At 41.8% G+C, this 12,527-nt stretch overlaps 1 protein-coding gene across 2 annotated transcripts in view; it reads right to left on the bottom strand.

Annotated features, from left to right (window-relative positions):
- Window positions 1-12,527, bottom strand: part of Mtm1 (myotubularin 1) — a 117,389-nt gene that overhangs the window by 15,650 nt on the left and 89,212 nt on the right. For both annotated transcript variants that reach the window (XM_051142567.1, XM_051142568.1), the window contains 3 exons: window positions 7,804-8,010; window positions 5,439-5,531; window positions 4,666-4,779 (listed from right to left, as the gene is read on the bottom strand). In XM_051142567.1, the coding sequence (XP_050998524.1) occupies window positions 4,666-4,779; window positions 5,439-5,531; window positions 7,804-8,010 (414 nt within the window). The remainder of the gene's footprint in view (window positions 1-4,665; window positions 4,780-5,438; window positions 5,532-7,803; window positions 8,011-12,527) is intronic.

Here is a 12,527-nt window from a genome sequence, read left to right as displayed (position 1 = left end):
TAGTTTGTTTATAGAAATGATAAATCATTACAGCTTCAAATACACAGGCTTATAGTTTTCATCAGACCTCAAACAAGTTGGAAAAAGTCAAAGCATAGTTTCTGAGGGGGAATGAGAAGTTGCTTTTTCCCCAAACTGTGAAACTGTTTGACTTTTAAAACTATGTATAGTATATAATATAAAATGAGAAATGTGCAAACTAAGCACAATCCAGTAAAATTTTGGCATCAGAAAACTACAAATGAACTTTATAAGGTAGGTTCTACTGTTTCTGAGAACATGAGGGGTCCATCATGGTAGGGAACCATCCACTGATGCCATTGCGGGTGAGGCTACCCTGGGGCTGCTGGTCCTGAGTTCTGTAAGAAGGCAGGCTGAGCAAGCCATGGGGAGCAAACCAGTAAGTAGCACCCTCCATAGTCTCTGCATCAGCTCCTGCCTCCAGGTTCCTGCCCTGTGTGAGTTCCTGTCCTGACTTCCTTCAGTGATGGACAGAGCTGTGGAAGCGTAAGCCAGTAAACCCTGTCCTCCTCAGCTTGCTTTGACCGTGATGAATAACCCTAAGACAGGATTGAACTCAGGTCACCAGGCTTTTGAGGGAAACACTTTTATCTACTCACTAGGCCATCTCCCTGCCCCCCTATTTTTTTAATTGGACAAGGTCTCACCAAGTCACCAGGCCAGCCTTGATCTTGCTTTGTACCCAAGTCTTTTAATTTATGATCCTCCTACCTCAGTCTCCATAGTAGCTGGGATCACAGGCCTGACATACCAAGCCTGGCTTTGATTTCCTTTGGATACACAACCAGTAGTAGCAGGCTTGTTGGAGCACAGTGTGGTTGGTTCTGTTTTTAATTTCAGGAGGAATCTTCATACTGTCTTCTATTAAGCCTGAGCCAACTTGTTTTTTTAATTGGTTTATCTGGTACCTGTCTTCTTAGCCTTCAAGTCAAGTGCATGTCTTTATTGCTACCACAGAGCTATTCAGTTGCAGGTGTTAATGACGGGCATGGTCACAATGACTTCCTTTCCCCTATTCCCCTATTCACAGACAGATGCTACTTTTTTTCTGCTACACATCCCCAGTCCATAGCACAGCTCTGATTAGCTCAGCTTTTAGGAGTCTGATTGTGATGACTAAGCACCTGCTGTTCGCAGCTGCACTCTCCAGTCTCTGCCCTGTGATTGCTTTCATTTTCCTGCATTCATTGATTTTTCTCTTGATTTCACAACTGTCTGCTTACTTTTCTTGGCATTGACTAACTGCTAAGCTCTCCTTAGTGTGTCACATGCCCCTAAAGATTCTTAAACACAACACATGACCCCAACGCCTGTCATAGGGGCTTCATCCTGTGCCTGTGGTCAGTTCTCATTGAGGAACCCTGGGCTGGAGCTCGCACTTTGGGAATTCTTCAGTCTTACTTTTTCTTTTCATGGAGTGCATATTTCAGCCACTTCCAAAGGAAAGTGCATTGGAGGAATTAGGTCACTTTTTCAGATGTGAGTTTATGTATGGAGGAGCACATATGCATGTATATGTGTGTGTAGGCTGTTACCAACTGGAGGTGTCATCCTAAGAAATGCTATCCATCTCTTTAAAGACAGAGTCTCTCATTGGCCTAGAGCTTACCAACTGGGCTATAATGGCTAGTTAGATCTAGGGATCATCCAGCCTCCATGTGCATAGTGTTGAAATTACATGTGTGTTTCCCTTTGTTTAGGGTTTTATGTGGATTCTGGGAATTGAACTTAGATCCTCATGCTTGCAAGGTAAACACTATACCAACAGAGCTATGTCCACAGCCCATGAAGTAGATCGTCCTTGATGCTATGTGTGTGTGAGAGAGCTCTGTTCTCCTTTTATAGATACTTGTCAGTTTGGTAGCTGCAGAAAGTTGGCTTGAAGCTCTTTCCTTAAAAGTCATTTGTGTAATATTGTTGAAGACTCCCAAGCTGTCCTGATTCCTGTTTCTTTGCAAATTTAGCATGAGTATTCATACCCAAAATTCATGGGACCAAAAGTATTTTGGCTTTATGATTTTTGTTCTGATTTTGGACTATTTGCATACATATAATCTTAGGGATAGAATCCAGTCAAAACATAACATTCATTATGTTTCATATATGCCTTATACACATACTGAATTTAATTTTAGGCTATACATTAATGTGCTTGCATGTTTGTATTTCTTTTGCTTGTTTGAAGACATGGTTTGACTATGTCAACCAGCCTGCCCTGGAACTCTGCATCTTGTGATTCTCCTGCATTAGCCTCTAAAGTGCTGGGGTTACAGAATTGGGCTACTACACCTAGATCTCCCCAACTCCCAGTTTTTTCAAAAATATAACCTAGAAGTGAAATATCTGATTTGAAAGTTAATTCTGCATTTCCCTTTTTAAAATGCGCTGTCTTCCATTCCCTTAACAATTTATGATACAGTATCTCCCAGCGAGAATAAGCACTTGTTCTAGAATACTTGGAATGAGCCAGACTTGTTGCTCTCTCCTCAGAGGGAACCTCTGCCATAAAGAGATGGAGGAGAGATGGGTAGTTTATTCTAAACAGGCTTTCCTATTCCGCTCTCTTCCTGCTTTGCCCAGGGTACCATACAGGAAGAGCTCAGTCCTGGCTGGCCAGACTGCACTGCAGAGTGAATTGGTGCTTGGCTTCTCTGCTGCTGCTTTCAGATGTGGTTTTCTCATTCTAAAACATTTGTCACATATCTACTGACTTTTCATCTTCTAAATTTTTTCTGTGTCTTTCTACTTTTTTCTATTTTTATAGGTTTATGCCTTTTACTTTTTGATTGGACTTAAGAACCACTCCATGAGATGGAATCCATAATTAATTTTGCTGTTGTTTTTTCCAGACAGGGTTTCTCTGCGTATCCTTGGCTGTTCTGGCCTCACTCGGAAGATCAGGCTGGCCTCGAACTCACAGAGATCTGCCTGCCTCTGCCTCCTGAGTGTGCTGTACCCGGCACATAATAGAAATTTTTAATGAGGCCAAGAACCTAAGACTACATAGGTTATGGGCCAGGAGAAAATCTACTACTATTCTCCTAAAACACAGCAATAAAATGATGCCCGATGGCATACTGCTGTGTGTCTGTACCTACAGATTAGAGCCTCACTCAGCCTTTACAGTGGATGGTAATTAACACAGAGATGCACAACTGGGCAAGGTATACAGAGTGAAAGACTTTGGTGTACTTAGTCCTAAATGGGACATATCCCTGAGCCTGGAGGGGAGAGATTTGATAAAGATGTCCCCAAACCTTCCCCTCCAGGCACAGGAATCTATGCAGAAGAGGAAGCAGGAAGTCTGCAAGAGCCAGAATTGCTGGCTGACTGCTGGGAAATAGTAAGATCCAGACGCAAGAACACAGATGCACATATGAACTCATAGAAGCTGTGAAGCCAAGGACAACTGCACAGCCTCAAGCCAGACAACATCCCAGAAAGGAAGAGGGGAAGTGGATACAAAGTCCCACCACTTACCAAGAAGCTACTTAAAAATGATAGCTGTTGGGAGAGGGAAAATCAGTTTTATTCAACAGAGTGTTACCATACTCCAAGGCAGGCCACATGATTTTAGAGGCCCTTTTCTTTTTTTCTTTTATTTCTTTTAATAGAAAGAATATCAAGAGATATGGGTAAGGGGGGGGGGGAGGAGAACTGGGAGGAACTGAGGGACTGGAAAGAATATGATGAAAATATACTGTATTACACATCTTAAATAGATGGAGGGAAGGAACTGGGTATGAGAGAGGGTGGGGAGGATAACAGAGGTGGGATTGGGTGTGGCCAGAGTTGGGTGAGGCCTTGGAGAGAGAACACAAATTGGTAGAGGGGCATCTCTGGGACAGGGGAGGCTCCTAGGGGTCTATGGGGGTGACGCTAGTTGAGACTCCTAGCAGTGCTAGGGGGGAGGGGAAGGAGCCTGAATTGGCCACCTCCTTTAGCCCAGTGGTACTTCCAGTGAAGGAAGGATGACACCAACCCACCCATAAAGCCTTTGACCAAAAATTTGTCTTGCCTATGAGAAGTGCAGGGATTAAGATGGAGCAGAGATTAAGGGAATGGCAAACCAACGACTAGCCCAACTTGAGACCCACCCCATGGGAGAGAGCCAGCCCTGACAATATTAATGATACTCTGCTATGCTTGCAGATGGGAGCCTAGCACAACTGTCTTCTGAGAGGCTTCATCCAGCAGCTGATGGAAACAGATGCAAAAACCCACAGCCAAGCAATAGGCCACTGGATCCCTTTCCCCTAGCTGGGCTGCCTTGTCAGGCCTCAGTGGGAGAGGATGCACGTAGTCTTGTTGTGACTTGAGGTGCCTGGGTGAGTTCATACCCCTCCCTTGGGGGTCTCCCCTTCTCTGAGAAGAAGGAGAGATGGAATGAGGGGAGAAGATGTGAATGTGGGACTAGGAGGAGAGGAGGAAGGGGGCTGGGTTCAGGCTGTAAAGTGATTATATATATAATTAAATTCTCAAATCTCAAAGAACAAATTTAAAACTTCCTTTACATAGCTTTTTATGAATCTTCAAAAGGAAGAACATGCATACTTTAAAAACCACTCATTCTCCTTGAGGGCAAAACCAGTGCCTCATAAACACTTATATTCTTCTTAGATTCACATTACTGTTTTTGCTCACCTGTCTTTCTCGAGCCAATTCACAGTTGAATAAGAAAGTACCAAATCGACAGCTATACAGATGATCCAAAATCGTAATCAAAAAGTGTTCATTGAACTCAAAAGCTGTGGGAAACTAGAAAAAAACAAACAGGAAAACAGGACATGAACAATTGTGTCTGTTCTCTCAAGGAAAAAAAATGCATGCATGGGAAGAATGGTTCTACCAGACCATGTTAGTGAATGTCAGAGTAGGAATTTATAGTGTATTATTCACTTAGAATTAAAAGAAACACAAAAATGCATATACACACGGTGCAAAAAAGATGCATAGATGGGTGGCAAGAGTAACACTATAGAATTCTGGGCAGGCCTGCAGAGGCTGTCTTTTGCACACATCTTAGAGGGTGCTTTTTGGTTGGGTTTTTTTGTACTTCATATATGACTGACACATAAGTGTCAAGTCAAGGAATAAAAAGGGAAAAGTAGTCAAGAGTTTACTTTTTAAAGTATTAAGAGCTACCAGACATGATTACATAAAAATTCCAGGTGCCAGGGCACTGTCAGTCCTGTTGTCTGTCCACTAGAGCAGGTAATTTAATTTTGTAAACTTTATTAGGAAGAATCCTAAACATATATAGTAAATTTATGTCCTCATTGCTGGGATTCAATTATGATTCACTCATGGCCAAGTCTGTTTCATCTTTATTTCTGCTCTGCATCATTTTATAGACAAATTCAGGTGTTAACACACTACTTAAACATCAAATGTATATCCATCCCATACATTCTTACCTGTTTTGACATCTGCCAAACACAGTCAATAAACTGAAGAAAAATAGGAGATCGGTCAGCATCAGCATGGTTTTTATCACCGTGACCTATTCTCTGAAATGAATTGATGAAGACTGTTTAATTCATGGGTACAAAACAGAGAAAGCACAGAACTTATAAAATGCTAAAATGCAACTCAGCAACCTTCCTTCTAAATGCCAAGTTTCCCAGACAGTAAATTATGTATATTGCCATGGAAATACAGAGAAACAAAAGATATTTCATGATAATGGCAATTTAAAAATTTACATGTATGTGTTTATGTGTTTGTCTACACATGTGCATGACTGCTACAGTATGTGCATGGAAGTCAGAAGACAGCTTTTAAGGGTTGACTCTCTCCTAGAAAGTGAGTCCCCAGGATTGAACTCATGCCATCATTCCACCATCTGATAATGACAATTCAGCGAGAGGGACTAGAGAGCATATTTAGTTAGTATAGCGCTGGCTATGCAAGTATGAGGACCTGAGTTCAACCCCCAGACCTCCTGGCAAAGCAAACCAACAACCAACCAACAACCCTGGTACGGTGGCAGCAGAACCTAGGCCTCGGAGACAGAAGGGTCCCTGGCCAGTCAACCTAGCCTAAGCTAAATGTCCCATTGTACCTTATGTCAACATCAATCCCCTGTTGACTGATAAAAGAAACTGCAGTGACACAGACTCATGGCACCCTCAGAACACTACTACAAGGGCTATGTTGGGGTTTTGCCCAATTGTACAGAGAGGTTGATAGAGACACACAGAAACTGCTACACAGCTGGAAGGGGGAGAGTGGGAATTGACCGTAGAGCTGAAGGAGTGACACCTGAGGCTGACCTCTGGCCTCCACAAATATGTATACACACATGTACACATAGCCACACACTCATTTGCATTTGTGCACATGTTCACACACACACACACACACACACACTACAAAGCAAATACAGATAAAACAATGAAAACTAGCAAAGCACCTTGAACCAATTATTTCATGATAGCAGAAGATAGAGAGGACTGGATTATCCCGCATGGTATGTTCTAGCTTCACTAGATCTTTCAGGAAAGAAGCAGTGTGGATATTTCACGTCTCAAAATCATGCCCAAAGTATAGTTATTGTGATTAAAACACCTTCCTCTGCTAGAGCCCAAACAAAACCCTCAGCATGTTCTTACTAAATAGTGACTGCTTCTACTTGAAAATGTTACTCACATCATTTGTGAAATTTGGATGAAGGCTAAAAGGTGGCCAAACAGTGTTTGTATTAGTATGATGTACGTATCCTCTGTGAATCGTCATGGAGCTGGGGAAAGGGGAAATGGCTCAGCAGTTAAGAATACCTGCTGCTGCTTTTGCAGACCACCCAGGTTCAATCCCCAGCACCCACAGGGGCCTAACAACTAGCTATAACCCCAATCCTAGAAGATTCCATGACCTCTCTGGCTTCCAAAGGCATTGCATTAACATGATGCACAAGCAACCATGCAGACAACAGCTCTCCTCCCTCCACCCCGGACACACTGGACACACACACACACACACACACACACACACACACACACACACACACACACCACAAAAAACAACAACAACAAAAGACAAAACAAAAAAATCCTCAAAAAAAAAAACTCCTAAAAAGATACTTATTCAAAGGGCATCTAGGAACAATACCCAAGAATTTGAATTGCAAGAGTTGCTCTTGATATTTTTAAAGATGTGTGTCAAAAAATAAAAAGCCTCAAGTCAAAGCCTGCCATTCTGTTAAGTATGCTTTCTCCTGATAGTTGTAATATTATCCCAGAGACAACTCTCATCTTAGTTTTCTTTTGTGAAATTTTAATTTAAACACTTCTTTTTTATTTTCTGAGACAAGTCATGCTTTATAGCCTAGGCCTGGAACTCACTGAGTAGCCTTGGCTGGAACTAACTGCAATCTTGCTGTCTCACCTCCGAAGTCTCAACTTATACATTTCTCTGCAGACTTTATTACATTACTTTTGAGTCTAACTAGAAATAATGAAGATGGATAAACAGTCTCAAAAAGATTTCCATTAGCCCAAGGCCTTACATATTTCTGAAACCATAAAGTGGTTTTTATTTATACTCCTCAGATTTTTTTTGAGACAAGACCTATGTAGCTCTGGGTATCTTTGTATATGCACCAGGCTGGCCTGGAACACATTGAGATACACTAGCCTCTATGAGCTGGCACTAAAGGCCTGTGCCACCTTGCTTGGTAACTCCTCAGATGTTCACATAAGAACTGAATATACAGAACAGAAACCAGTTTCTTAAAATCCCAACTGATTTAAAAGGATAGCTTTTAACGGATAGTTTACTTACAGATGCAAATTTATGTCCAAAACTTATCCACTCTTTCTGCACCAATATCTCAAAGCCTTCAATACTCCTGTAGAAACTGTCTAGCATCAGCATGGCCAGGGACGTCAGCTGAGCAGTCCTGTCCCATCCGTCACTGCAGTGCACAAGCACTGAGCTCTTCCCTGAAGAAACTTTGTCTGCTACTTGAATGGCACCTGTCAGTACAAGCTGGCAAAGAAACATATGCAAGTCAGCAGGGAGCAGCAGGGGGCGCTGCTACTGCTCCAATGTCAACATGCCATCCATCTGCACTCCAGGGCAAGCCCTGCTTTCCAACATTGCTGTATATCACAAATCAGAGCACCTGGAACTACAGGATCCTGATGATCTCTCTGTGCTGCACATGATGCTCTGAGATTTTCCTTATAGCAGTGCTTCAATCCTTTGCATGAGCAAATAATATTCTGTTGCATGAATAGCTATTCACCCATTCTTCAGCTAATAGACATTTGGTAGTTTCTAACATTTGTATACCACAAACCATGCTACTGTGGACTTTTGCATCCTTAGGTTTTTTTTTTATGGGACTTACCATCTTTTTTCTTAGGTAAACATCTGTAAGTGAAAAGACTGGGTTATATGGCACATGTATGCTCAAGGCGAAAATGTACGCCTATTTAAAGATACAAATTCTTTTTTTTAATATTTTAATTTATTTTATTAATTTATTCTTATTATATCTCAATGGTTACAAATTCTTTTTTTTTACTTTTTTTTTATTAATTTATTCTTGTTACATCTCAATGTTTATCCCATCCCTTGTATCCTCCCATTCTTCCCTCCCTCCCATTTTCCCCTTATTCCCCTCCCCTATGACTGTTCCTGAGGGGGATTACCTCCCCCTGTATATGCTCATAGGGTATCAAGTCTCTTCTTGGCTACCTGCTGTCCTTCCTCTGAAGAATCAAATGATATATACTCACTTATATCTGCATACTAGCCTAAGGGGCATGTCCCACGAAAGCCTTCACTTACCAGGAAACTGGGACAGAGGGGAGGACATCCTATTGGGACTCTAAATGAGAGAAGCATGGGAGAATAGCAAAGTAGAAGGATCCAGAGGGTCCTAGAAACCTACAAGTAGAACATTATGATAGGGAGATTTGGGCCCAGGGGTCCCGCTCAAACTAAGGCACCAGCCAAGGACAATACAGGCGGTAAACGTTAAACCCCTCCCCAGATCTAGCCAATGGTTACAAATTCTTAAGGAAAACAGTTACACCACCTCACATTCCTTGTAACATTGTATGAGGGTTTTATCTTCTGAGAGTTGTATCTTCTCAAGTGCTTAGTAATTACTTGCATATACTTTGCCATTTTGAGCTGATTTTAAACACATATTATTGTGTGCGCATTTGCATATAACTGCATATATGTGGATATACATGCCATAGTGCATTTGTGGGGGTCAAAGGACAACTATGTACAGTCTGTTTATCTCTTTCCACCTTCATATGTACTCTGGCACTGAACTCTGGTGGCCAGGCTTGCATGGCAATCATTTTAGCTGCTGAGCCACCTTTTTGGCCCTTGAGAATATTTTTTAAGACATATTCCATAGAGTGTCCCAAATTCTAACACCATGCTCAGATATGCACTGTGGTGGTTTTAACTAATTTTAAGAAACTGAAAAAAAATTCACTGAAATGTATTTAAGGAAAAGTTGGAAGTAAGTGAGCCATCTTACAAATAGAAATTATGAAAGCTTGTGTTGGAGGCTAGTCTAATGTATTTTGATGCTAATTACTGCTTGCTGTCTCTGTGACCCACCAGTACCTTGCCTAGAGCCTAACCTATTTGACTAATAAAAGGCCATCACACCTGGACAGGGCAAATGAGATAGGTGTGGCTAAGGTTCCCAGGCTTGGGGAGACAGAGACAATCTTAGGAAGAAGGGAGACTGGAGGAGAAAGGAGAAGGATGCTCGCCGTCATGAGTTAGGTGGAGGAGAAGCACATGGCCAGTGTGGATGGAGATTTGACCCAGATGAAGAACCTTAGCAAGAATTTGGCGTTATGGATGCGAGGTAGCTTGATAGAAATTATTAGAAGCAGATGGCATGGGATTGGGGCAAGTATGGAATACCTGTTCCACTATGGGAAGTAGTTTAGAGGATTAATATCTGGTTAACTAAAGATATTTTAAAATATAACATGTGTCTGTGTCTTGATTGATTGCTAGCAGGTTGGAAAATACCACCGTAATAATTGTAGGCCTGATAATAAACATTATTAGGCCATACAGGTAATTTAACCACAACAAGCGTATTATTATTCCATAAACTCATGAGAGACAGGTGAACAAAAAAGCAGGTTAGGGCCCAGTTGATGGCAGGCCATCAAAAGCATATGTGCAGAGGTCAGTGCCCGAAATGACTCCCTGTTTGCCGCTTTACCTGCAGGCGATTCTGTAGAAAGTGCTATCGAGAAGCAGTGCTAACATTCTAAATTACTGGAGCCCACCTTAATAAACTTGGGGTTCTAACACACTTGAGAGGCATCTCTCACTTACAATAAAAAGGTAATTATTTTAGAAAATACTAGTGTTTTCTAATTATGAATTCCCACAATCACTCTGATTTGGAACAGCTATAATTAGCTAATAAAACGAAATATGTTTTTCCAAACTACATCACTGAAAAAAGTAATTGGGCGGTATTGTGAAGGAGAAAGCAGTAGGCTCCACGCAGTGGTTCTTAGTAGACAAGAAATAGCACCAAGAAAGTCACTAAGTGGCCACAAGGCTAAGAAGAGACAGAGTGTTGGTTGGTTTTGAATCTCTCTCACCATGGACAAAATTACAAAGCCTGATGGAAATCTTCCACATTTTCTACAGGCCTTAAGTCCTAACTTGTGTACAACATCTTTTTACTTGGCAAATCAGTTGGACTTTCAACCAGTGTTCTTTCTGCTACAGGACAGGAGCTTTCCCTGGCTTTCTGAGGTCTCTGTTGCATGTTTGTATGCATGCATGCATTTCCCCTCCATTCCCCCCTCCCATCTCTTCCTCTCTCCCTCTCTTCTCCCTTCTTCCATCCCCCATTTCTCAAAAAAAAAAAAAAAAAAAAAAACATGAACATATTTGTACTTTGCCAAAACAATGAAGACAACAAAAGTTGAGAGACATTTTTCTAAATTCTACTTGATTCTTTTAACTGGGCTTCTGGGCATTTCTTCATGTTATGCCTGTTTTCTTTTATTATATAGATGTACATTTCCTTCTAAAGTGCAATTATTTAGAACGATTGTCCATTAATATAAAATTCTAATATTCCAAACTTTACAAACTGTGATTGTTTACTTAATAAAACATCCCTGTTCTCTGTTGGAAAACAGGCTGAAGTAGCCCAAGACTTCAAAAAAGCACATGGTTCCACTCCTTCATCTCCTCAATTTGTTTCTGGCTCGGGGGGGGGGTGTGTGGTGTGTGTGTGTGTGTGTGTGTGTGTGTGTGTGTGTGTGTGTGTGTGTAGGCCCAAGATTGACATTGGGAGTTTTCTTCAATCTTTTTAATTTATTAATTGAGAGTTCTCATTGATCCCAGAGCTCATCAATATGGTTAGGTTGGCTAGCCAGCTTGTTCCAAAAGGTTCCTTCCTCACCCTTCAGAGAACTAGAGTTACAGACACTTGGCATTTATAGGATGAGTTCTGGGAACCCACATTCCAGCCCTCATACTTGTGTGTCAAGTACTCTAGCCACTGAAAGATCTCCCCAGTCCTTATCTAGCGCTCCAAAAGAACAACTAATATGCATGACCTGAATTTCCTCAACTCTCAGACCCATGGCACTGCCAGCCACCCATAGATGCGGACCCTCCAAAATCCCCAAGGAGAACTTTCAAGTGCCACTGAGTGTTTCTTCTTAGGCTCTTTCTATACACCTCAACACCTTTCAAGCCCTTGATGTCTGTCTTTAGGGGTGACTTCACTGAATCCTACTTTCCTCCTATGCTGACTCCAAGCCTGACTGGGTTCCATTCTGAGTCTTCTGATCTTCTCCTCGCCCAGAGCCTCTCTCAGGCCTGTTCAAGGGCTCAGCCCAAGGTTAGTGCTCAACAACTGACTCGCAAGCTCACCTCTCAGTTCCCGGCCTCTGTCTTGAGTTTTACTTTACATGGTACCCTGCTGGTCAGATCGTACCACTACTACCCCCAAAATGCAGTGTTTCTCCTGAGCCTTGCCAGGACTGCTCTTTACCTGAAAATGGACATATCATCATCTCAGGCACGTGAGTTCGCCACTGTTTTTTAAATTTCTGTAGATTTTACATCTAGTTACTCACAATACACCACACAGGCTTTGTATAAAATGCAACTTGTATCTAGTTCTTTAGTAGCCCCGCCATCCTTGTACTGACATTGCAATTTTGAATTTTCTTTTTATATCATCACAGTCTTTCTTCTCTTATCAGTTACACAGTCAGCCCCTGAATTGCAAAACTGTCCCCCAAACCCTGAGACCTCTCCCTACCACTTGATAATCAAGCTCCTACCCAGATCCCTTGCTAGACCAATGTTACTCTAAAAATGTTTCTTAGCTTTATAAACCTCATTATTAAACAACCCTTGCAGAGCTCAGCCTGATCTACAAAGCGAGTCTAGCACAGCCAAAGCTACACAGAGAAGCCCTGTCTCGAAAAAACAAAAGCAAACAAACAAATAAAAACAAGCAAAAAGACCCCCTT

Source organism: Acomys russatus, chromosome X (genome assembly GCF_903995435.1).
Source record: "Acomys russatus chromosome X, mAcoRus1.1, whole genome shotgun sequence".
NCBI lineage: Eukaryota > Metazoa > Chordata > Mammalia > Rodentia > Muridae > Acomys > Acomys russatus.
Note: the sequence above shows the minus strand (reverse complement) of the source record. Positions and strands in the feature narration are given on the sequence as shown.